This window comes from Thamnophis sirtalis, unplaced genomic scaffold (assembly GCF_051295495.1).
Source record: "Thamnophis sirtalis isolate CommonGarterSnake01/CBP01778 unplaced genomic scaffold, rThaSir2_p1.2 scaffold_6, whole genome shotgun sequence".
Lineage (NCBI taxonomy): Eukaryota > Metazoa > Chordata > Lepidosauria > Squamata > Natricidae > Thamnophis > Thamnophis sirtalis.
This window is the reverse complement of record NW_028261386.1, coordinates 105,056,589-105,084,130: the sequence shown is the minus strand read 5'-3', so window position 1 is coordinate 105,084,130 and position 27,542 is coordinate 105,056,589. Positions and strand designations below refer to the sequence as shown.

At 38.4% G+C, this 27,542-nt stretch overlaps 1 protein-coding gene across 1 annotated transcript in view; it reads left to right on the top strand.

Annotated features, from left to right (window-relative positions):
- The window catches only part of SLC16A10 (solute carrier family 16 member 10), a 58,151-nt gene that overhangs the window by 15,179 nt on the left and 15,430 nt on the right, over nucleotides 1-27,542 (top strand). Inside the window, exons 2-3 of the mRNA XM_014055140.2 lie at nucleotides 10,931-11,075; nucleotides 14,748-15,180. Coding sequence (XP_013910615.2) covers nucleotides 10,931-11,075; nucleotides 14,748-15,180 — 578 coding nt within the window. The remainder of the gene's footprint in view (nucleotides 1-10,930; nucleotides 11,076-14,747; nucleotides 15,181-27,542) is intronic.

The following is a 27,542-nucleotide window of genomic DNA, read 5'->3' as shown; positions in this document are numbered from 1 at the left end:
GTATAAGATGCACCCAGATTTCCCCCCTCTTTTTTGAGGGAAAAGGGTGCGTCTTATAGTCTGAAGAATACGGTAACAGCTGACTATAGCTGATTTGTCATTTGAGTGCGGCGAGAAAGAGAAGACCAGACCCTTTTCATTTTGTGTATTTTGTTTTGCAGACAAATTTGTTTAACTTTTGTGATGATGCTTAAAGTCATTGGAACATATTAAAACAATGAAAAAGAAATGACTCTTCAGGTTCAATTGTATGGACATCTCCAAGTTCTTTTCTTGACAAGAGTACAGAAATGATTTGCTATTGACATTTTCTGGGATAGTGTTATTGTGGTGATGTAGTGTAGGATGGTGGTGGTGATTTCCAAGCATAGCACACAGCCCTGGAATTTTCTATTCATGTACCCAAAGTTTCATCTGACTCAACAATATTTCGCTTTTCACAAGGTGAATTTAATTTCTGCCACCTTGTAGTGACCGTAGGAATAGTGAAATTTGTGAACATTGCCATCCTTCCTTTACATAGATCTTGCAACCATATTTTATTTTTTTATACTGTACTAGGCTTCTATTAGATTCCTATCTTTTGCTACCAGCATTCATTGAATTCTTTAAGAATGTAGGTAGAACATTTGTTCCCAGAGTAACCAATGCAATAGTAGTCTTCTGCTTATGTTCCCTAGCAAGTGATATTTAAGATATTATGTCTGCATACTTTTCCTAGGTCAGTTTAGAATCAGTGATTGTTCTATAACTCTGGATTTGCACCATATGTCTAATTTGCTTGTCTGGCTAACAAACTGCAGAAATGGATCTGGCGGCAAGATGTTTTTAAATGTTGAAGTGTGGTGTAGTGGTTGTGGTATTAAAGCTAGAAACCAAGAGACTGAGTTTTCCTCCTATTCTTGGGCACAAGGCCAATTCTTGGGCCAGTTATTCTTTCTCAGCCCTAGGAAGCAGGCAATGCCAATCCTCCTCTGGAAAAAATAAATTTATCAAGGAAATCTCAGGAATTGGTCTAGAATGGTCCTTGTAGCTATATTGCAAATTGTTGCTGTTAATTTGTTTGCTGACTTTTCTGATGCTTCAGGGTTTTAAAGATGGGAGGAATTGCATTGCTTTTTTTATTTTGGGTTTCTTTTTGTCTTTAAAATCAGCATGAAAAGATGAATGCAACCAGCATGAAACAATGAATGCGACCAGTTTGTAACATGGTAATCTAGGAAATTTGCCCATTTTTTAAATGGATACAGTATACAAATGAAAATGACTTTGACTGGTTTTGAACTACTCATCTGATTTTTATTTTCTTGCTAGATACATTATTTTTGCCATGAAGATGTTCTACCTGTCTCCCCTGGATTCCTAAAGTACATCATTATAGCTCCCTAACGTATTTTACGGAAGCTGGCCTAACACTCTGCTTTAAATGAAAAAGATTGCATTATGTTTAAGCCAATTGAGCACTTCCTTTTAAAAAAAATCATTCATTTTATACATCCATTCAGTTTCAAGCCCACCCAACTCCACAGAAGCTTTGCACAGCTTACAATTAAAAATTGAAAATATTTTTTATGAAAACAATCAGAAGAAAAGAATGCAGTTGATCAGAAAGCAGAACCAAAAAATCCAAAGAGGATCAGCCACCATCCTAGCCCAAGCCCTGAGAGAACCACCAAATTTTAAATAATTTGCAGAAAGTTAGAAGGATGGGAGGAAAAAGGATCTCCTGAAAGAGAGAAAATCACCTCAGAAGGCAGGCACTATTGCCAAAAAGGCACACTGGTCCAAATTTTCTTTGAAACTTCCAGTGATGGAGAATCCATGACATTCTGGGGGCAGGTTGTTCATCTTATGGTCAATTAATTCTTTCTCATTTTGAATTTGAATCTCTCTCTTTGTGTATGTGTGTGTCTAGAATACATTTATCCGGTACTTTCACTGATAGAAACTATAAGAAGAATTACTTGAGAATTAATAAAGAATTTTTTTTTCTCTGAGTGGAAATTACTTTTGAAAATTGGCCAAACTTTTGTAGAAATACACCTGATTTATTAAATTTATGTGCCACTGAATTTCAGAAAGTCTTTTTTTATTTGTTGTCCTGTTGGATTCCTAAAATTATTTGATTAAACCATAATTTATTATGTGCTAGGGAAAATGTGTTGCTTAGTTTCTCTTATTTTCTCATTCAGCATATCAAAATATGCTAGAACTTTAAAATTTCAATTAAAAAAGACAATTGTAAGAATTTTCTGAAAAAGTATTTATAAATGACTTTATAATGTTGTGATATCTAGCATTCAAATGATTGATAGCTATTTTCCAGACATAGAATCAATGTGTCTCAGGCGTTAGAGATGGAGAATTTATTTCATTTTTACCATCTTTTCAGGTATATTTGCCATACTTTTCTGCTATTCAAAGTAGTTTCTAAACCACACTATTTTAAATAAAATGGGTATATAGCTGTGATGGCGAACCTATGGCACACGTGCCACAGGTGATACATGGAGCCATATTTGCTGGCACGCCAGCTGTCAGCTCCGGCGCGCATGTGTGCACTGGCCAACTGATTTTTGTCCTTCTGGAGCCCTCCCCAGGCTTCAGGAAAGTCTCCAGAGGCTGGGGAGGAGTCGTGCGTGCATACGTGGGGGTTCGCACACATATGCACAGGTGGGCAGGGAGGATTGAATTGGTGTGGGCATGCACGCGTGAGCAATAGCATGCACATGCACAATTTTGGCACGCTGTAAAAAAAGGTTTGCCATCACTGTTATATAGCAATATAAACAGAACTAAAAATTTTAGTTTGGTTAAAGTTTTAGTTCCTTCTAAATCCCAGTATTGATGTTAATTTTCTCATTTCCAATTTAAATGTGAATCATTGTTGTAACAACTTTAAGTGTATTTATATAATCCTTGCTAATATTAAAGTATGAGGTTTACTGTTCGCTTATATATGGTGGCTTGGCCTTCCAGGTTTGATAGGGTGTGTTCAGGGGTGGGTTGCTGCCGGCATTACTGCTGGTTTGAGGCCTGTACAATTTTGCTCTACACGTGTGTGCAGTTGCCCATAAATAGGTCTGCGCATGCACAGAACATTAAAAAATGGGGAAAAACATGCTGCGCCGATCGGGGAACCAGTTTGGAGGCATGGATCCAGGCTGGCAACCACTACTGGTTTGGCTGAACCAGTCCGAACCGATAGGAACCCATCTCTGGTGTGGTTTCTCCCTTAATGTTTTTTGATTATTGTATTGTTTTCTACTTGAATGGTGTCTAAAACACCATGTATGAGATAGGTAACATTGACAGGTAATTCTTTTCTCCCTCAAGAGGAAAAATTGTACAGTGTGATTAAAATGGAATCCCTGTGTGGATTCCTTGCCTGCAGCAAGAAACAAGATCTTTTAGAAAAGGAAAGAACTTGGTAAACTTGTATAATATAAACAGAATGCTTGCTCTGAACATTTGGTTCATTCTTCAAGAATGTAGTTGAACAGATCTGTATCAATGTGGACAGCTACATTACAGAAGGGTTCCTTGATGTAACTGCTTAACATTTTAAGGAACAGAAGAGTTTGTACTTTAACATCTTAACTCCCTTGACTGCCTTCTCTTTTGCCATTCCTCTTTGTTATCTCTGCTTATTTTTTTCCTTTTTCCAGGCAAGCTGTCAGGCCGGCCAGCATACCCCACTCTCAAAAATGTAGAAATCCACCTAGCCCCTTCCCATGAATGTAGAGACGGGATCTAGCTATACTTTTCATTCTATAGGAGACTTTATGAGATTAATTTGGATTTCAGAGGAATTCTTTGAAATAAAGATTATGTTAAAGATTATGTTAAACCAGTTAAAAACCACTGGTTGATTAATTGATTGACTGACTGATTGATTGAATTATAGTGTGTTTTTTTTCCTCTTGAAACTTCAAAGCTTTTTAAAGGAATAGGGTGTAAGTGGTTTCCCTTACTTTAGATCCAAAGCAGGCCTGTGAGATAAATTTACAATGACCATATTTTCTTGGAAAAAAACAGTTGAAAAGGGAGCAAATATGAAAGAGGTTCATAAGGATAAAATTGTTTTTGTTTATAACTGCTTTGCAAAATTCAAGAACAAAACCAAGAAATAAAAAAAAAAATCTTAAAAACTGTTGAAATAATGCACTGTACTTTATAATAAAGGATGTATGACCAGTATAGGTAAACTAGACTGAAAAAGAATGCTTGACTCAAAATTACTCACTGGTTTTGTGAAGGCCTTTTCAGTCCAGGTCCAAAACTTTAAATTATTACAGGCTTTCTACATCAAATTAAAAAAATATCATAAGGGCAAGAAGCCTTTAAAATGCCAAATAAGGTATTTATCAGAATATTGACATTTCTGGGGATGTTCATTCCCCCCCCCCCATATAAGTCATTATATAAAATTCACAAATTTCATTGTAGTATCTGAAAGTAATTTACTCTAAGACTAAATAGAACTTGCAGCAGAATATGCTTACACTATCTTTATTGTTTTTCCCCACAAATAAAACATTAGAAGACAATGGGATTTACTTATTAATTCTTGTGCAAAATTTAGCTATCCCAGTGGACATGATGTTGTTATACACTTTATGATAGTTTTCCACATTTCACAGCCAGTATAATCAAAATTCTGGGAGGGCTACTTTCTGGTATAGGGTCTACTGAAAGAGCAGTCTACTCATAATAAAAGATATACTTTTTAAAATAGACAAAGACCCTGTCCATAAATTCTGAATTCCATTTTGCCTTTAGCCTTAGAAACTGTGAAACAGCATACAGGTATCCCTCCTTAATGATGGCAATTGGGACCAGACTTTCCATTGGTAAGTGACTTAGTTGTAAAGAACAGTAAAGTACAATGTTACGTGACTGTGCCATTCAATAATGATAGTTCTGGCAGTCCATGGTTGCCATCGTTAAATGAATTATCATGATTTGTTAAGCAAAAACGTAATGTGATTGTGACTTCTGACTTCCTGCTGACTTCAATACCCATCAACTTTGTGGAAAGTTGACAGGGAAGGTTGCAAATTGCAATTATGTGACTGCAAGATGCTACAGAATTTGGAAATGTGGTTCAGTTGCTGAGCACTCCAATCACAATAACATGATTGCAGGAGCTCTCCATTACCCGGAATTTGGGGGAGTCTTTGTAAGTACTATTTGTTCAAAGCTGTCATAAGTTTGAATTGTACATGAATAAGTGGTTGCTAACTGAAGAGCACCAGTATACATAAGAAAGACCTCATATCTTTGGGATTCTAAGCAGTGGTGGGGTTCAAATTTTTTTACTACTGGTTCTGTGGGCGTGGTATGGCTTTGTGGGCATGGCTTTGTGGGCATGACAGGGGAAGGATACTGTAAAATCTCCATTCCCTCACTACTCCAGGGGAAGGTTACTGCAAAATCCCCATTTTCTGGTGATGTAGAGGGAGGGGTCACGACAGGGTTTTATCACAGCCTGATTGATCCGTTAGACTGAGAGAAAACTTCTTAGCCTTCAGCTATCCCATTGGCTCCCAGTTTCCTCTCAGTCTTTCTGGTGCTAGGACTGTTGATTTGGCTCTCTAGGTAGGAAACGGTTTTACTAGTGAAATTTCTACAATTCCTAGCTTTAATTCATATTATTGGCTATTCTAAATTGTCTAAATTACTTAAATTGAGTAAATTCGGCTGCGCCCAGATAGGACAGTCCTGCTGCCCTAATACAGTGGGGAAGGCCCGTAGGGCAGCTCCCCTTTCCCTCTGTGGGCCAGGCTCCCTGTGCTGATCCCCGGGGCCATTGCGGGGGTGCCGGGGGCCGTTCGCAGCCGCAGAAGAGCCCACCACACGGGGGCTCGATTCGGAGGCTTTTTGGCACGAAAGAGGCGAGGGGGCGCCTCAGCCGAGCCTTACAGGGGACTTCCAGCTGCTCCTTTGTCGCAGGCTCCCTCACAGTCCTCAGAAGCTCGTTGGAGACTTTAGGGAGCCTCCAGCAACTAGCCCTTTCAAGCAGCGGCAAAGTGGAGCATTTTAAAACACTCCGACGGAGCTCCGGTGGCCATTTTGAAGTTAACACGTGGTCTAGGCCAAACGCAGGTCCCAGTCTACCGCGCCTCAGCAAGCCTGTCACTTCAGTCAGCTTGCAAAGACGAGTTTAAGATCCCAGTCTACTGTACCAGAGGGCCAGGCTGCACCTACGTCCACTCCAGTTGGCTTTGATCCCCTCCCAAAAGAGGCGCCTAAGCAATTCCAACTGCACTTTGCGCCTAACACTAGAAGTCCGGTCGTCCCTCCTGTGATGGCTATTCACAGCGGTATAATGGGGGGGGGCTCATTCTGGGAGCCCGACAGAGTAACCGTAACAAAGGATGCAAGGCTCTTTGGCTGGGGGCGGTAATGGACTCCAACATGGCCCCAGGTCGTTGGTCTGCCGTGGATCTTTGCCACAACATAAACTGGCTAGAACTGAAGGCGACGCGGCTAGCACTCCGACACTTCCAGCATCAACTTCAGGGCCAACACGTTCTACTTCTCACGGACAACGTGGCCACAAAGGCACACGTAAATCGCCAAGGGGGGGCACATTCCCGGGCCTTGTGGCAGGAGGCCCTATGGCTGGGGATGTGGGGGGAGTGACACCTAGCCTCCATAGCCACAGAGCACATCTCCGGGGAGACGAATCACCAAACAGACTGGCTGAGCCGAGCGACCCTGGACAATGGAGAGTGGCACCTCATTCCCCAGAAGTTCGGCACGCCAATGGTGGACTTATTTGCCACACCCAGAAATGCCCAGTTACCGCACTTCTTCTCCCGGTTCTGGTCCCAAGAGGCGGAGGGCACGGATGCTCTCAGGAGCCACTGGCCGGTGGGCCTACTTTATTCATTCCCTCCCATTCCCTTCATTCCCGGGACAGTCAGGAAGATAGTCAGGGAATGGGCTCAGGTCATCCTACTCGCCCCCTACTGGCCCAGGAGACCGTGGTTTGTGGACCTAACCCAACGGTCGGTCTCCCCGCCCTGGAGGATACTTCGGGGGGAAATCGCCTTGTGTCAGGGGGTCCTGGTACACCTGGAGCCCCAGTGGCTCCACTTGATCTCTTGGCACTTGATCGGCGACTCCTGAGGAGTGTTAATCTGTCCGAGGGGGTCATTGCCACCATCGAAGCTTCTAGGCGGCCTTCCACCACCAGAATATACAACTCCACTTGGAAGGCGTTTGCGAGGTGGTGTTCTAGCCATGACCTTGATCCCTCCAGGGCCTGGTAGCTGTCACCTTGGCCAGGCGTATATCCGAGTTGGGTGCTCTCTCTTCTAGGGACAACCTCTGTCAGTTCCATCATGACAGAGTGGTGCTCCGCCTAGATCCCACATTCCTCCCAAAGGTGAATACCTCGTTCCATAGGGCTCAGGAGGTGATTCTGCCTAATTTTTGCCCAGATCTGCCCCATGAGCGCAAATGGCTCTGGCAAAGGCTGGACATGCGCCGGGCTCTCTGGATTTACTTAAGAAGGACTGCGACAATACGCAGATCTGAGGCTTTGTTTGTCTCTTTTCGACCGGGGTCCCTGGGATCTAGGGTTTCTTCATCCACCATAGGGAGGTGGCTGAGACAGGCCATCATGACTGCCTACGAAACATCGGGTCAGGCTTCCCCTGCAGGTATCACCGCCCACTCTACGCGCAGTGCCGCCACGACTGTGGCCTGAGCCACCAGGGCCCCATTTGACAACATCTGCCAAGCGGCCACGTGGGCCTCTCCGACTCCGTTTATACAACACTACTGGCTGGACGTTTATGCCTCGGCTGAGGCATCCTTCAGTAGAAGGATCCCTTAACAGGTGGCAGTCGCCCCTCCCCCAGGTCCTTCTTCTTCCCTCCCTGGGACTGTAGCTTAGGTATGTCCCTGTCGTGACCCCTCCCGCTACATCACCAGAAAAAGAACGTTGGTCTTACCTGAACGTGTCTTTTAGGTGATGTGGAGGGAGGGGCCACACTCCCACCCTAGCTAGTTGAGTTAAGGTCCAGGGGAGGGCTGGGAGGTCTCTCCTGGGGTCTCTGTGTGTTTTGTTCCCAGTGGCCGAGGTGGAAAAGTGGTTAAATGCAGCACTGCAGGCTACTTCAGCTGACTGCAGTTCTGCAGTTCGGCTGTTCAAATCTCACCGGCTCAGGGTTGACTCAGCCTTCCATCCTTCCGAGGTGGGTAAAATGAGGCCCCGGATTGTTGTTAGGGGCAATATGCTGACTTTGTAAACCGCTTAGAGAGGGCTGAAAGCCCTATGAAGCGGTATATGTCTAACTGCTATTGCTATTGCTATAAGGACACTGTTCGCCATCAAGGAAACTGGGAGCCAATGGGATAGCTGAAGGCTAAGAAGTTTTCTCTCAGTCTAACAGACCAATCAGGCTGTGATAAAACCCTGCTGTGACCCCTCCCTCCACATCACCTAAAAGACACGTTCAGGTAAGACCAACGTTCTTTTCCTCCTGATCAGCTGGGACTGATGGGGATGGGGTGAGTCAGAGGTGGTATTTACTGGTTCTCTGAACTACTCAAAATTTTCGGTACCGGTTCTCCAGAACTGGTCATAACCTGCTGAATACCACCTCTGATTTTAAGGCACTAAAGATTTGTATGCTCCAAATGTTTTCCTCTTTTACACCATTCATTTTCTCTAAAGGACTTTTTAAAGGACTTTTTGAGTCTAATGAAGTTTAGAATCTTAATGGTTTAAAAGCGCACCCTTAGCATGAAGTCTGTAGTTGAATTTTTTGCAGCTCATGGGGATTGATTGATTGTTAAAATTTATAAACAGCATCATTCCAGAGTTTCAGCTCATTAGCATACAGCTGGATATGAGGGACAGAGCCCTGCTTCCCTTCTATTGATAGCTGTAGGAGAATAATAATCTGAGAGAGAGAGCAGTTGGGAGGCAGAGGCATCTGGCACATTTTGCTGCCTCCCAAAATGTAGTAGCAAAACTTGTGACTTTGGATGGGTGGTGTAGACTTTTTTTTTGTTAACCCTTTTTAAGTTCCCAGAACACAGTAGTTTTGAATTTAATAGCCACTGTCCCCACAAAACTTATTATTCAGCCCTGGTTTCAAAAAAACCTGCCCATCTGTATTCTATAAAACATCTGAATATTAATACCACTGCAGAACATTGATATGGATGATGGACCAGCTGTTCCAGAAGAGAAGGTCTACCATAGATAAGATCTCCTTGTGGGTCTTTGAAGATGATCTGATGGGCAGATTCCTTTTGGAGCAGACAGTCTTGCAGATATGCATGTTCATAGCCATAAAAGATTATTTTCGTTACCATGCCCTTGAATTTGTAGCTAATTTAGTAACTATAATCAACATTAGTTGATAAAGTTTATATATAAATATTTACTAAGTATTTATTGTTTCAAAAAAGCTATGAAGAATTCTGTTCAGTTTGTAAGTAATCATCACCATCCATAGTTTTAATTTATGGTAATTTTACAGTGAGAGTTCAGGTATAATATATTGGAGTGGATATAAAAAAAATTATATTCAGTTTTTTTATAAACTACAAGTAGTCTTTGCTTATTGACTGTTTGTTCAGCAAACATTCAAAAGTACATTTGCACTGAAAAGGAGTTTAATGACTAGTCCTTGAATTTACGGCTATCGCAGTGTACCTGTGGTCAAGGATCACCATTCGTGACCTCACAGTTTGCTTCCAACCAGCAAAGTCAATGGGAAGTCTCAAGTTTTGGTCATAATACTTCATTCTTATTGACCGAGGTGATTTGCTTAATGGCAGCAACTGGAACTGACATCATAAACTGGGTATAGTCACATGATATTTTACTTTATGACTGCATTGCTTAGTGACAGAATTACTGTAGGAGATGAGCAGACTAAGCCTGATAGTGGGGTCAAATGTGTCATCAGTTTGGAGTCATTATATTCTCCCTCCATTGACCCTTATCTAATGCCAATTTGGTTTGACAATTAGTAGATCGAATTACTGTGTATCCGTAGCATGTAGTAGACTTTTAGTGCTTTGAACTCAACTCCTATTTCTGATTACTTGAACCTGACAATTACTTCCAGTAAAATCACGTTAAACCTCTTTTTCATGTAAGTTACGTTTTCTATCGTTATTGCACAATAAGGAAATAAGTTCTATATGTCAGTCTTTGTGTGTGTGTGTGTGTGTGTGTGTGTTTTGTGTATTGTGTATTTACATTGTATGTAAAGGGAAAATATGACAAGAATTAATCTCTTACAGTTTAATTAAACAAGAAGCATCTTGTTAAGAGATTTTTTAATATCAAATTATAGTTATTTACAAAAGCAATTAAATCAGAAATAAAAACTTCTATAAATAGTTCTGCAGTCTCATTTTCTAAATTATCTTCCAGAAGAGTCTCTGAGAAGTACAATATTGAAATATGGACAGAAAAGATATTCAGATTGTTGTAATTGATAAAGGATCTTTCCAAACTCTGCAGTATCAGTCTTTGTGCAAGTAGAAAGTCATATAATATTCATTTCTAGTCTCAAGAAATTATTTTGTCATGTCAAAATCTCATTTTAAAAAAAAGATGGGAAACAATCTTTCAAATAATGGTTTACCTGTATATTTATTTATGCACATTCAATAATCTATATATCTCCCACTTCCAACCCTTAGGGTGGTTTTCAATATATATTTATAATATAGCTTTATAAGTATTTGCAAATTTATAGAAAACATGTCTATACCAGTTCCTATCTTTTAAAATGTTAAATTTCAAGTCCACTTGAGCTTTTCAAAATACAAATTATTATTCGTTTGCCATATTTTGTTTCACACTATCTGAAAACTGGAATAAATATTACACTGCATATTATCAAACCTGCCATGCTAAATCAACTCTAATTTTTAATCTTTCCTGTAGCATTGGTGAATTCTTTATCGATGGGGATGATTTTCTTCTGTTCTCCCATTGTCAGTGTATTTACCAACTTGTTTGGTTGTCGAAAAGTAGCTGTAGTAGGAGCAGCTGTGGCTTTCGTTGGGCTCCTTTCAAGCTCCTTTGTACGGTAAGAATACTAAATTTTACTGACTTTTCAGAATGCAGTTGGCCTCTAGCAGTATATTTGGGGCACTCCCTTGACAACTGTAATATTTTTTCTGCCCAACCTCCCAACTTCCTATCATTGGATCATGATCTTGATCTTAAATCATGCTTGATGACAGAACAGATCTTAAGTATGCTTCTAAAGTGCTAAAGTGCTAGGATAATACTTTAAATATGACATAATTTTAATCAAAACACTAAAATTATGTCATATTTAAAATATTATCCTAGCACTTTAGAATCCAACAGCACCCTCTTAAGATCATGATCTGTTCTGTCATCAAGCATGATTTAAGCAGCCATTGCTGGGGTTTGTGTAAATGAACTTTTCCTCATATTGCTCTATGTTATTTTTGTATTAAAAGTGAGAAAACATGTTACCCCAGGGATTATTGTATATTCAAGAAAATAGTGAGATTTTGCATGGACTGCTCTTGAGCTATGAACTCTTTGTGCCTATTTGTCAATGCTTTGAGATAAACAGATTCCACCCAGATCATAGGAACTCTGTTTTATGGTTGAGGTCAGAGGTAGGCTGCTACCAGTTCACACCCGTTCTTCTGAACCGGATGTTAATTTTCTGAGCAGTTCGGAGAACAGGTTATTGGAAGAAATCTTTTCCCACTTTACAGGGCTAATCCTGCAAGGGAGGCAGGAAGGAAACATTCTGGTATGCCTGTATTTCTAGCCCAATCCTTATCTTAATTGCCTTGCTGCTTTAAGTGTTTTCAGAAACTGCCTCTGGGTTAAGATTATTACATTATAAGCCTTAAGTACAGACTTTCTGTCTATAGACTGAGATTCTCCGGAATCCATTCCCCCCCCACCCCCAGATTTTTTTGTGGTACTTTTATTCCTGGGGCTTGACTTTCTTAAAGAATGTTGAAGGGTTGTTTTAAGCTTTTTGGAGTATACTCCAAAAGAGCCTTTTCAGTAGTAGCTCCGACCCTTTGGAACGATCTCCCCGTGGAGATTTGTACCCTCACCACCGTTCAGACCTTCCGCACAGCCCTTAAGGCCTGGCTAGCCTGTCAGGCCTGGGGATAAAGATAATCCGTCCCCACCCGAATGATGAATGAATGTTGCTTACTATTTTATTTTATGTATTGTTTTGCGTCTATTGTCTGTACCCCCCCCTTCCTTATTTTATGTAAGCCGCCCTGAGTCCCCTCGGGGAAAAGGGCGGCCTATAAATACTAATAAAATACCAAAAAAAAAAAACCAAATACTTCCAACACTGCTAGAACACCTATTTACAGAAGGATTAGCATAGCCATAGAAGAAATGGCTGAGAGGCAAGATGCAAGCTTGGCATTCTGTCTGATTTTTCTACTGCCTTTCTGGGGGCGTGAGATCTTTCCTTAAATCTGGATAATTACCTGAGGATATCTTGTGAGATGAGTGAGACCAGCTGGTATCTTTAAAGTGGTGCAAATGGATCTAAAGATTGCTTCTCTTGGGTGGGAAACTGCACTTTGTCAGTTCACTGAGCACAGGAGTCTCTTGTCTATGGGGATTCTTCAGTCATCCAGGTCATGGTTGTCCCAAAGGTACTTTGTTCAAGAGGCAACTAGACTTTCTTGGTTTCCAGAAAGTCCAGTTGCCTCTTGAAAAAGCACCTTTGGGACAGGAGTCTCTTGCATTGCTTCAGAGTGGGCAAGGCACATGATTAGAGGGAGAAAGCAACCTCCATCTTCCTTAAGAGCCCACAAAAGGTGTTAGCACTTAAGAGATAAAGAAATAGATAGCTTTATTCATAGGCAAGAATTCCCTGCAGCAAGGCTGCTGATAGTTATCCTTGTATTTTAGCTATTTTAATTCCTCAATGTGCTCTGTCAACCTGCCTGATTTGTAACTCCAGGTGCAGGTATCGCTGAGGAAAAGGACAGCTGTAGCTCATTGATCTTCGATGTGCATTCCCCATTTCTAATCTAATGTCTGGTATTTAGGGCAGCTTTTTGCAAGCAAAGAAGCTTTTTGTATTTTTATACAGGTAATTCTTACAACAGTTCATTTAGTGACTATTCAAAGTTACAAGGGCACTGAAAAAAGTGACTTATGACCGTTTTTCACACTTATGACCATTGCAGTATCCCCACGGTCATGAGAGGGCAGGCGAGGTGAAGCACCCCTTGACGCAAATGACATCGAGTTGGCCACTCCGAGCCAGCCAGTCATTAGCATAGAGAACCGGTTGTTAAAAAAATTTGTAGCTCACCACTGGTTATAGGAACAGAATCTTGAAAGCACAACAGTTTCTTTCTCCTCTGAACCTTATACTTAAGCAAATCAAAGCCAGACAATCTTGAGTTTCTTTGTCACACTTTCTTCTCTTTTAGGACTAAGTTAATGCTTATGTAACTGCCCTTGTATTCCTTCTTCAAGGTTACCTGCATATGTCTCTACACCATTTGTTCAAGACAAAATCATTCAGATCTTCTTTTTCAAATTTGAAAAGATTGTTCAAAGTACTTTGTAAAAAGGCATAGGGTTTTAAAATGGTGTACAGTATTGGGAAAAATTCTATTATACATCCCTGCATTATTAAGGGTGCATATAGTAGCACTTTACATTCCATCTGAATATTTAGTAGATATATTTTCTCTTTATCTATTTAGTTAATCACTTCTGGAAGTGGAGTGGATGTGTGGTTTTGCTTTCAGCCTCATTTACCAGTTCCAGTAGCTGGAAATTGTTTCTATTCATGCATTTCAATCATGCTGTGAAGCTTCTCTTGACACTTCCAGTAAGCTAATGAACGTTTCAGAAGATGCTTTTTTATATGCCCACAGAAGAGATAAACAGTACATTTATCAAATTTACAAATGGTACGGATTTACTGGCACAGCTAGAATACTGGTCTCAAAAATGGGATATGCACAAGATGATCCATTGGAGTGCAAGAAAAAATAAAATGTCTATATTTATCTCATTCTTTTAAAATACATATATTTAGGTGTATATTTTATAATGTGCATAATATATTATAATAGTACTACATGGATGTAATTTATAAATATTTGAGGATGCTCATTTTTTTTACAAAATATAAAAATGCAATCAAAAATTTGGAGACTGTGAATATGAAAGACAAAAATAAAATTCAGTTTGATTTAATCTTCATAAATTAGAAGAATTGGATGAAAATAACAAAACAAAATGTAGCATACACCTTATTACTGTTCTTTTAGGAAATAGGAGCCAAATGATCAAGTATATGATGGGAATAGAATCTGAATATGAATCAACAATGTGATATAACTGTAGAAAAGGTTATATGTAATTTTAGGCTATAATAGAATTATAATTTCCATACCACAAGAAATATTTGTCTTTATTATGCAAACCATGTGAAAAACATAGTGTCAGAAAATATATTTAATGTATAATTAATGTTGGTTTGAACTATGCAAAAGTACATTTTTGGGATAAAAGTTGGCTCATGTAAACATTATAGAAAGATAGCCTTTTAGATATGACATAAACAATATTTTAGAGTAGAGCCAGCATCATAAGTACTAAATTATTTTTGATTTCCTAACAATATCCAAATGTCTATATAAAACAAAATTGAAAAATTAAAAAAGGAAATATGCCAAAGATCACAGTTAACACTGTTTTCTATTTGTTGTAGCTCACTTGGACCGCTGTATTTCACTTATGGAATCTTATTTGGCGCTGGCTGCTCATTTAGCTATCAGCCATCCCTGGTCATTTTGGGACATTATTTCAAGAAGCGCCTGGGACTAGTGAATGGCATTGTTACCGCCGGGAGTAGTTTGTTTACTATAACACTGCCCTTTCTTTTAGATAAACTGGTCAATACTGTTGGCCTCTATGGGACTTTTCGAATCCTATGCATTTTTTTATTTATTCTCTTCCTGGCTGGCTTTACTTACAAACCTGTCACGCCTAATACCAAACAAAGTGAAAAAGGGAAGAAGTTCAAATTACCTCCAGCTAAAGAAGTGTGCAATTTTTCCATTTTCAAAATTCTGAGTTATAGAATCTGGGCACTGGGGATTCCAGCTGCTTTATTTGGATATTTCATACCTTACGTTCATCTAGTAAGTATTCGTAGTTCTTTCTGTTTTTATATTTTATTGCTTACATGAGTGAATATGATAAACTTTATGTTAAAATACTTAGTTTTTTTTTTAAATGTTCTTTTTAACAAAAGACCAGTTAAGATTTCTTCATTTCCTTTATTTTATTTAATTTGTGTAAAAAGTTATATTAATCTTCAGACAATTATTTGCAGAGCATAATCTTCGCTTAAGACTTAAGACAAAAGCTAAGATATGAATGAAATAGTTGCTGGCTCAAAACCAGTCTTTGGGGATTATTGCTAAACTAAGAAATCTTCAGTCATAATTTCTTTTTTTACCTGTTATGTTTCATAGTTTGAAGTCTGTTTAAGATCCTGATTTATGCTACAGATCATATTTATTTTTTGAGTAAATAAAAACTTAATTAATAAATCCATTATGTTTGTGTGCTATAAAAAGAAAAGCAAAGGAACTGTTTGTTGGGGCAAAACATCTTGGTCTGTTTCGTTGAGATACAGTCATGTGACTGTACAGATACATATTTATTTATTAGATATATGTGCAGTTCATCATATCTAGGATACAATTAGGATATTATATACCAAATGATAAATTTAAAAACCTTAAGGTCAACTCTAACATGTGGAGAGTAAGAATGGATTTGTTCTCCTACGTCTGAACCTAGGACGAAATTGAATAAGGCAAAGAAACCTTATAGTTGGGTGATAAAATTTAAAATCAAGATATAAGTTCATGTTTATTACTTAAAATGTTAATTCACATTTCATTTTTAAATAACTTTTCTTACATTCCTAAGAACTTATACAGTTTTTCTGAAACTGATTCAAATTAATGAATTTACATTTCTGAAACAACTCCTTGGGATGTTGTTTTTTTAGAAAATCTACTGTATCTTTTTTCATTTCTGCTTTATATTAGGAAAATATTTTTGGTTGATCAATTTCAAAATTTCCAGTTTTCTGGCTGTATATTATATGAGAAGGGAAATTTACATTTGTGCATCCCCCATGTAGCACGATAGAGCTAGAAGTTTATAGATGTAACTGCAACTATACATATTTTAGTATTCATGTAGTTCTTTTTTTGTCTCTCTCTTGCTTTGTATTACACTTCTTCCTCCATATCTTTTTACTCTACTCTATTCAGTTTCCCCTTCTTTCACGACACCTTGGGTAAGATAGAGCGATGAAATGAAATCCATTGGGCCATCTTTATTGTTGGATTTCTGCTGACAATGAATCCTGAGAAAAACAAAGATAGAAAGCAGGAGGTCGGACTCCTCAGTTTAGGGTGTTTTCATGCTTGACAATAAAATGTGAAAAACTTAAGATTTTAATTCATACTTTTAATGCCTGGTAAATGTGATAACTGTAGTCTGACCTTGCTGACATGACAGTAGTCCTCAACTTAGCACCATTCATTTGGTGACTATTCAAAATTATGACACTGAAAAAAGTTGATTTATGACCATTTTTCACACTAATGACCATTGCAGCATTCCCGTGGTCACGTGATCAAAATGTGGATGCTTGGCAACTGACTCATATTTATGGCAGTTGCAGTGTTCTGGGGCATGTGATCCCCTTTTGTGACCTTCTGACAAGCAAAGCCAATGGAGAAGCAAGATTCACTTAAGAACAGTGCTAGTAAATGCAGTAACTGAATCATTAACTGCAAAGATTCACTTAACAACTGTGGCATGAAAGGTCATAAAACGGGACAAAATTCACTTAACAACTATTTTACTTAGCAACAGAAATTTTGAGTTCAGTTGTGGTCGCAAGTCAAGGACTATATGTACTTCTTCAGAGAACTTGTTTGGTGATTTCTGAAGCCCAGAAATTTGAGGTGGGGAAACTTGATGCTGAATAATTAACTGTTAGAATTGATTAAACAATTTAAGTTTGCATTTAGTCACAGGAAGGGAGTTCCTTGATTTCAATGTCCTTGCATTTTAATATTATTTCCATTTGTTTTTCTTATTCTGTGCAGGCAATAACAGAGGTTTTTTCTTCATGCACAATGACACACTTACAAAAAAAAGATTACACTGACTTAGTTGATGGAAGAAGTAAATTTGGGAATAATGGTTCTAGGTACATCTCCTTGGATCCCCTTGAAGCAACTTTGTGACACCAAGGGAATAATTCTGAGCTGAGGGCAGGGATATGGATATCTCTCAGACATTGTGTGAACACGACATGAAATTTCAATGTGGGAAAAAAATGGTGCAACTTAGAGAAAAGTAGGCACTGGAATCAGGCATAAATTCAGACTAAGGGTAGCTGATATATTTTTAATTCGACTCTGTAGAGGCCATGTCAAGATTGACAAGATTGGTTGGGCCAGTGAAAGTTTTAGTAAGTTAATTTTGAAAGTGAGAATTTTCAATTGCTGCCTCAGAGGAGGCTTGCTAACTCAAAAAGCAACAACCAGAAATTCAACTTCAAAAGAGTCAATGTGGTGTAGTAATAAAGCTGTTGTGCTAGGATTATAGAGGCCAGGTTTGTTCACTCTCAGCCATGGAAGGACATGGGATGACTTTGTGACATCTGTACTGTACTGTAATCTGCTTTGTGTAGTAGTTTAATGTGCTGCACTAGGAACCAGGAAACCAAAGTTCCAGTCCTCCCTCAGCACAGGAGCTGACTATGTGGCTTTCAACCCAATCTATCCCATAGGGTAGTTTCGAAAAATATTCTACTATAATCTTTTATGGAAGAGCATATAGCATTATATAGAACACCTTGTGTTGTACAAAATAACTAAAGCCATGGTAATAACTATGGCATATAAAAGATACAACTTGAATTAAGGTGCTCTGCCTTTGTAAATGGAGCTGATGCAGGAAAGTAAAAGTGCAAATTGTGAGTAAAAGGGCTAAATTATATGTCACATGACTTGCATACAAGTTATAGATATGTGTGAAAGTGGGAATCAACAAACTGATACATGTTACCTTTCAGTGAAAAGTGATGAGTTTGGAGAAAATGTGCAACATTCCGAATGGATGCAATTTGGCAAAATTTAGTGAAAAATTATTCTGTTAGATTAGTACAATACAATACAACAACAGAGTTGGAAGGAACCTTGGAGGTCTTCTAGTCCAACCCCCTGCCTAGGCAGGAAACCCTATACTGTTCCAAACAAATGGCTATCCAACATCTTTTTAAAGACTTCCAGTGTTGGGGCATTCACAACTTCTGGAGGCAAGCTGTTTAATTGTTCTAACTGTCAGGAAATTTCTCCTCATTTCTAAGTTGCTTCTCTCCTTGATTAGTTTCCACCCATTGCTTCTTGTTCTACCCTCAGGTGCCTTGGAAAATAGTTTGACTCCCTCTTCTTTGTGGCAACCCCTGAGATATTGGAACACTGCTATCATGTCTCCCCTAGTCCTTCTTTCTATTACAGTAGACATACCCAGTTCCTGCAACCGTTCTTCACGTGAATGAATGGATGGGAATGAGACAGGAGAGTACAAAAAAGTGCTTGGACCTTTCAAAAGACTAATATAAGCACTGGTATAATGTAGTGGGAATACAAATATGTAAGTGTTTATAATAAAATGTAGAGAGAGGGTTGAGAATGAATGAATATTGAATGAATATGAATAAAATGCAAAAATAAATGGCAAGTATAAAAGCACATTTGTGGTTTGGGCATAGATAACAAATGAATCAGGATTAAATTGCAAATGCAATATAAGACAAGAAAGACCAAAAAACAAACAAACAAAACAAAAATAGGAAGAAAAATAAGTTTAAAGAACAAAAGGTATCATATAATTCATATGGTGGGTATGGTGATATGGTGGAAATAAAGATGGTGGTGAAGATAGACAGTGTATAGTGAATGATATTGGTCTAAAGAAATTTAATTACACTTTTTCTTATATCTCAATTAATTCATTTAAATTATCTTAACTCACCCCTATATAATATTGGATATCCAAAGAGAAATAATATATTATGTAGATAAATTTTCTACACTGGATTTTCAATGTCTTTAATAGGGGTTAGAGAGAGTGTTTTTGATAAAAAGTGATATAATGTATTATATGGTACAATATACTAGGGCTATTTAATTCTTTACAATAAAAAATGTCATTTCATTTAATGGTACTACGGCTCATTCAGATTGGAAAATAGAACTAGAATTATCTAGTTCAAATTGATTTTTTGGAGGAATGTGCTTTTGTAAAACAGACTTTTGTCCACTTATTTTCTTTCTTCTATTTTTGAAAATATAATTTTATTGAAAATTGCAAATACAAGAATAAAACTAATGCAAACTATAATAGAGCAAACAAGAAGCATCTTTTTCCTTCTAGATGTTCAATGAAAATAGCAATTCAGAGCTATCATTTTTGGATGGAATAAGATCAGAAAAGCCTGGTCTGTGCTTCATCTATCTAGTCCTCATTTTGATCTCTACAGATCGGAGTTTCAGTTACTTATTGATAGATAGATAATAATGAACAATTAGTTTCTTAATAAGGAATAAACTTCTGCTGTTCATCACTAGATTATCATAAAACTAGTTAAAATATCTAACTGGAGGCAACTTGATGTAATATGTGCTTCAACGATGAACGATTGTTCCCGAGTCCTGTGTTTCAAATACACTGGATCTCAATAATGTGCAGAGCAATTTACAGGTAATCTGACAGACATTTTGGTCTCTTCCTCAAGGCAGCCCCTGTTCTGGCTTCCCTCAAAGCCCAGAAAAGATCAACTATAGTTTTCAGTAGACAAGCAGTGACCCTTTGGGCCATTGTTTCAGAGATATCTTCTTACTTGAACAGAGACAGAATGATTATGGGTGGGCAAAAAAAAAACAAAAAACCCAGTGGGAGCGGGAATGACTATTGATTTTCTGTCATTTACCCCAGTGTTTCTCAACCTTGGCAACTTGAAGATGTCCGGACTGCAACTCCCAGAATTCCCCAGCCAGCGAATGCTGGCTGGGGAATTCTGGGAGTTGAAGTCCGGACATCTTCAAGTTGCCAAGGTTGAGAAACACTGATTTACCCTATTGATTTCCCTTAGGGGAAGCTGGCAGTGACCTTATAAATCTATCTTCCTTCCTTCCTTCCTTCCTTTCTTCCTCCCTCCCTCCCGCCCTCTTTTTTCCTTGCCTCTCTTGCTCCCTTCCTCTCCTCCCTCCCTCTCCTTCCCTGCCCTTTCCAATAGGCAATGGCTGCTGCTAGGTTGGGGAGGAAGCAAAGGAATGGGCTAGAGGTCAATGGGGTGCACAGGATAGGTGGAAGACAGTTGTCCCATTTCTTCATTGACTTTCTCTTTGCAAGCTTCCCATAAGCAAGGGCTGTGCTAGTGGGAAGGTAGCAGTGAGTGTTGGCAGTCATATCAATTCCTTTCAGATTTCCAAACTTGTGGAAAGTTGTCAGGGAACATTGAAAATGAGGACCATGTGACTGTAGCTGAGCAGTGGTACTGAATAGCAACAGCACTGAAGCAGCAAAAATTTTACTAAATTTCATTCCCACAGGAATAATGGATCCCAGCAAAGTTAGCCCATTTGAGAAACCTTAGTTGACAAAATTCTACCCTGTGATGCAGCATTTCATCCAACTAAAGTATGAAACAGACACAAGGTTGTTTGCTAGCCAAGGGCAAGTCTGTAGGCTTTAAGAAGCCTAGGAATCTGGTATTCAAGAGATTTGATTTCAGCTGCACCCCTGCTTCTAGTTGTTAAAAGGCAATGATTATTTTGGTAGCTGGTAAATCATTGTAAATGAAGAGTAATGGTAGTTGTTGGAGAACGTCCCCAAAAAGATGTTGGAAAAAGGTATAGGCCAAAGGCCAAACAGACCAAAGTTCATTTGCGATTGAGTAACTGCGGTTTAAGGTAAACCTAAATCAGGATATTTGGAGTAGTTCATTGATAGCAGAAAATATGCTATGAGAGCTATAGATTGAGGCGAGAATTGTAGAAACCTTCTTTAACATTAATAATAGGGATCCCCCCCAACTGCCCTTATCAGCTTCAAATAGGTGTCATCAGTACTTTCTTTCCCTATATACCTGTGATGGCAAACTTATAGCACCCACACAGAGCCCTCTCTATGGGCATGCCAGCTGTTCTTCTGGTTTCCGGCACACCCATACACACTGGCCAGCTGATCTTCACGCACACCAGAGCACTGGAAACCCAAAGACCACCTGGCCAGTGTGTGCCAGCCACCTGGTCTTCCGGTGCTCTGACACGTGTGTGTATTCTGTTTGGGCACTTGGTGCCGAAAAGGTTCGCCATCACTGTTATATACCTTTGTTAATAATTTGAATAAGCCAAACCTGAAAGAAATAAATATACAGGGGTTGAATGGCATCACTGCAAATTTCTCATTCTCCTTCCCCCCAATACAACCTACCTCAAGGGCAAAATGCAGTTGTGGCTTTTTTATGCTTCTTTATATCAGTTGACTTATGCAAATATTCCCATTCACTTATAATTGAATTCAGGCTTATGTTATTTAACTGTTTTTTTTTAGCCATTTTTGTTTGCTTATTTTGCTTGACAGCAACTAACTGCTTTAAAGGTATTATTTTGTGTTTTTTAATTATATATGAATCAAATTGTACTATTTTCAGGGTTATTCTCTATGAACATTAACCATAATTAAATCTCCCATCATCTTTCTCCTATCTTTTTTCTGTTCTCTTTGTCTCCATGTTGTGCTTCTTTTTCATTAACTTTCTCTAAGTTTAATATGATACTTGTGTACCAAAGTGTGATCTTGATTTTCACATTAATATATGTAAGGCCCCAAACTTCCATGACTCTTATGTGCTTTACTTGCTTTCCTAATCTTTACATTTATTTTCCTTCAGATTTCAACTTCTGCTGCAATTTGACAGTGCAGGTTAGTGCTTCCCCCCTCTTCCCCTTTAACAGCACTGTATTTGCTATATCTTTGCACTTAGGAACTTTTGCTTGCCAGTATTTACATTTGCTTTATTTAATCCTTTTTAATTGTAATTTACCTCCCCACTCTCTCTCCCTCCCTCCCTCCTCCTTCTCTCTTCCCTCCCCCTCTCTCTCCAGTGAAAGTGGAGGGAAACATCTGTTTCCCTATTACCATAGAGTCTTTACAACTATAGCAGGCCAAAGTGGAGATCAACTATTATTTACTTTCTTGTACATATTTTCTTACAAGGGAGGCTTTTTAAATATTTCCATGATATTCACCCCACCACGCAATGCTAGGGCTCAAACTGCTGGAGCAAAGACCATCTCCAGCATCATTATAACCCACTGAACCACTTCATCCCCTGCTCCAAAATAACTATTCAACATTTCTCAGTCTGCATAAATGCTTTCATGAAAAGCTTCAGTAGAAATATATGGGAAGAAGCATTGTTTTGTGTTGGCTATTTCTCTACAAGGTGGTTTTTTTTGCTCCCAGTGTATGTATTTCAATATATTTATATTTCATTCAAACCCTTCTTTTGTCTCCCAAGAATGAATTGTACCCTCCTCTATTATGTATTCACATTATTCAGAATCTTGCCTGTCAAGATGAAACATTTAAATGAAATCCCTTGTCTCATGTATTTTACCACATTAGCACCAGCATTTTTTTCTTTAATTGTGGCATTAAAGTATATAAAGTATACAGCTCATATACTTTAAAAAGGAAAAGTGAACAGACTTATAGCTTCTGCATATCCTACTTGTGATGAGAAAAGGGAAGAATCACTTAAAGACACGTTCTTTTTAGAGAAAGCAAAGAAATAGAAACCTTTGGTAGAAACCTGTGTCTCTTGTGAATATTGAGACCTTTATTCTTCTATAGAATCATGCAAAATGTGTTCCGCTCAAAGCTTTTAGAGTGTTCCAAGCTCAAAGGAGACTTGTGGGTGTTCCATGCTTTCGGAACAAAATCTGACCATTTCAAATACTGACATTTGGAGTATTGAGTCATAGGAAACAGCTTTCAAGCAAGTTGTTTCAAACATTTGACGTTCAAACAAAACATGCGTGTTCAGATAGTTTTGTTTCAGGGTTGAAACAACAAAAATAGTTACATTTTGAGCATTGTTGAGATGGCATGTACCCAGCTTGACTGATTTTTGAATAGGACTATTTTGCTGTGAGCAAAAAAACAAAACAAGGTTCCTTCTCCCAAGTCAGCAGAAGAGAAGTATTTGATTTACTCCTGTATCAAAGGCAATCCTCACGTGATAAAAATTAAAACTATTATATCTATTGTATCTTTAATACCATTTTGTGGGTAAGCATTTGATAAAAGTTAACAAAAAACTGCTGGTGGCATGTGACTTTAAAAAAAAAGTGTAAGAATGCATCTCCAAACCATTTTTTCCAGAGTAGGAGTGTAAAGTTATTGATTCAAGCATTGGTACTAACAACTCTAATGAATGAATGAGATAAATAAAAGGTCTTGCTTTTGAGGTTAACACAGAGGCTGTCAGATAAAGAGAAAATAAAAGATGGGGCACTCCTTTTCTTATTTCACAAAACTTATTTTAACTTCTTTAGAAGGTAGTTTGCACTCTGAGAGGTAACTGCATTTCAAATGGTTGAATGACTTCTATTGAAGTTCATACATGTTATCAGCCATGTCCCATAAGATGGTCTAAATTTTATCATCATTTTTGAGGGGGTGGGGAAAGGGAGGGATTGTTTCTGTTTTTTCTGCCTTATATATAAATAAGAAAACATGATATTTATTTGTATTTGTGTATAGAATATATGTATAAAATTTTAATTTGTGGATTATGAGCATCTCTTTTCAAAGATATATCTGCAAAGATATATGAGGCAGCAAGGATAATTAACAGAACATTATGTCCAATCCTTTTCTTGATCCTGCTATTTAAGTTTCTGTGATATTTTAGAGGGTCACAATAACAGAGTTTGAGTTGAGTTTGAGTTTATTGGTCTTGTATGCCGCCCACTCCTGAAGGGCTCCGGGCGGCTTACAATAAACAAGGGAAGGGGATAAATAAACAAAACAACACTTTAAAATACACAACAGTCACAGTTTCCGTGGGGCTGGATATTTAGAAAGCCCCCCGGCCTGCTGGAGCAGCCAGGACTTAACGGCTTTGCGGAAGGCCGGGAGGGTAGTAAGGGTCCGGATCTCCACGGGGAGATCGTTCCAGAGGGCTGGAGCTGTGACAGAGAAGGCTCTCCCCCAGGGAGTCGCCAGCCGACATTGGCTGGCAGATGGGATCCGGAGAAGTCCTAACCTGTGAGATCTAATCGGTCTATGGGAGGTAATCGGCAGGAGGTGGTCTCTCAGGTACCCCGAGATGTAACAGAGATAGATAGATGGATAAAAATCAGATCCCATAAGTCAATTACAATATAGCAATTTTTTAAAGTACTGTACTTAAGAATTTTTGAAGGTCAGGAGTAAAACACTAAGGTTGTATTCAGGAGAAAATATTTGAATATTTTATATAACTCATGTAACAGCCTATGGGACCTGAATTTGTCTATGGGGCCTACTTTTGGTACACTAGAATCTAGATAGACGGATGAATAGAAAGACAAACAGGTCAAATTTTCTCCAAGTGCAGGTCTTTTGTGCTGCTTTCCTTTGGCATTTAAAATGCATTTTTAGAGCAGACTGAGTCTTACTCATCTAAGTAGTTCTAAATAGCTCTTTTGAATTTATTTTGTTAATATTTTCTCATAATAGTTCTGGGAGGTATAATCCAATTTCACCTTGACAACAATTACATGAAGTAAATTAGAATGTGAGAATATCATCTGGTGCAAAATAATCCAGTGATTCTGCAATGGTTTATTTATTTATTAGTTGGCTTTGTAGGTCATCTAATTGTCATACAACTCTGAGGGAACATATAATCAGTGAGAAACATAATGAAACATTAACACAAACACACGTAATAGACAACCAATTGAAGGAATGCAAAACTGTAAGAACCCATAGCGTACTACCACAAATAATCTGGGCCCAGGTTCTGGTGGAAGAGCCAGATCATTACACTCTTCCTGAAGGACATCAGAATAGCTTATAGCTGAAGTCATGTTCAGTTTTGACATGGTATTCCTGAGAACATTCATTTGGAAAACATTCTCTGAAATAAGTTTGATTTGCTTTCAAGTCCAGTTCGTTCTTGTTAAGTTCTGTGAAAGAACCAGGCGGGAGGCGTCTGAGGTAACGGTAAAACAACCAAACGTTTATTTACAGGCAATGCAAGACAAGAACAGTAGACCGGCACCCCCTCCCTGTCTGACAGCTATTTATACGGAGCTGTCAGACAGGGAGCCAATAGCCGCGCGTTTGACAGCCCGGCAACTGCAGGTCGCGCCTGATTGGCTCCGGCGCGCCAGGCTGTTGCCGAGCTGTCATTCGTAAGTCTGAGGACTTACTCAGGACTTAACAGTTCTCAGTATATCTAAGAGCAAGAAATACAGAAGTACAAGTCAAGCTAATCAGAGCCCCTTTGCTTTCAGATTTTGCTCAGGTTTGTTAGAACAGTGTTTCTCAACCTTGGCAACTTGAAGATGTCCGGACTTCAACTCCCAGAATTCCCCAGCCAGCATTCGCTGGCTGGGGAATTCTGGGAGTTGAAGTCCAGACATCTTCAAGTTGCCAAGGTTGAGAAACACTGTGTTAGAATATTGAATTGGTGTTCCATGTGCACCTTACGATATCCCAGCAATATCTTTTTTTCTGCTGCATTCTAATGAGATTACTTTCATCCTGGCACAGGCCATAAGTGAGACAGACGTAAGTCATCCTGAGTTACGAAGCAAAGTACTCTCCTCAGTTATATCTGAAAAGTAGTCAGAATCTGGCAAGATTTTTGTCACTCATCATTTAGAGGCAGCTCAGACTTGGGAAAGAAGAAACTGAAGCAAGAGAAGTTTTAGCAGCTAGGTAGCCAATTTCATGCCAATTCATTTTTTTGCAGATTTAAGGTTGGGTAAAGAGTTTCTCAACTAAGCAATGGAAAAGATCTTAGCTATGCTATGGCTTGCACCAGATGGTTCATTTATGAAAGAAAAAAAGGGAAAGAAAATACTGTTCTTTGGTATTATAGATCATTTCTTCCTGTAAATATTAAGAGCATTATAAAGTTTAATTTCTCCTGTAGTACCAAGGGATTAAATTAATTTCTTATGATTAAAAAGACCCCATAAATCCTATCTATAGAAAGAGTTGTTTGCCTGTTAACATACTAACAGTTCTATTTTTCAACCACTACTGTTTTCTTTTTTTTACAAAAATGATATAATCTAAAACTTTGAGCTTTTACAGAGGTTTTTTAAAAATCAAAATGGCATGAAAAAAATGAACATTTGAAAAATAATTTTTATCAGTGGGATTTATTGATTAGTCTCTTAAACCTTTTAGATAAATGGGTTTGTGAGATGAATGAGAATTCTGTTATTTTGTTTATATAGCTTTGAAGGGTTTCTTCTGGCCTGAAATGTCCAATAATTTGTGATACATATTATTTCCTATTTTTAATTGTGATCCCTTAAATTTAAATGCATACAAGTACTTAAGAATAATTTCACATCTTCTTGATTCCTTTGATACTAACTTTAATGTTTAGAAACTTTTCTTTTATAAAGTGTTTATACCTATAGTGTTGTCCTTGTTTATTTTTCTGAAGATATTTCTGCCTTTATTGAGCAAAAACAATTTGATTCATGAATTAGCAGGTTATCAGGTGTGAACAATGAGATCCATATGAGATGAGTTCAATTAGTTACTTTATTGCAAGAAAGGTTCAGTGGCATTCGTGTGTGTGTGTGTGTGTGTGTGTGTGTGTGTGTGTGTAGGTAGGTATCAGACCTTGCCCTCTTGTGCCTACATAAGGATTCCAGATTAATTCCCTGCTTGACTCTTCCCCCTGGCTCAGCCAGTCTCTCTGACACAGGTGCTGAATAAGAACCCAGCATTCATCTTTCCTTTCACACATTTGCCCAGTAAAAAGTTGATTAGTGCTATAATTATGCAGAATAACACAGAGTGGAATCTTCACTGAATTACTTGTATTTTTCCAGATTACAAATGATGCTGTTAGAATTATCATTGATTAGATGTTGGTTCATGGAAGATATTCTGCAAATATGGTAGCAGTTCATAGCTGTTTTTCTTATTTCTTGAACTTTTGATTATAAAGGTTACAAAGTGTAGCTGTAAGACTTGTTTTTAACACTTTCAAGAAATCAATGGGTTTTCCAGTTCTTATATTTTTCCAAGTCCAAGTCTGGTAATTATATGATTGAAACCAATCAACTTGTAATTACAATAGGGAAACTGAATTCAATGTGACATTGTAGTTAAATTTGTATATGAAGGTATTGTACATGTTGTGATTTGGTTCTGT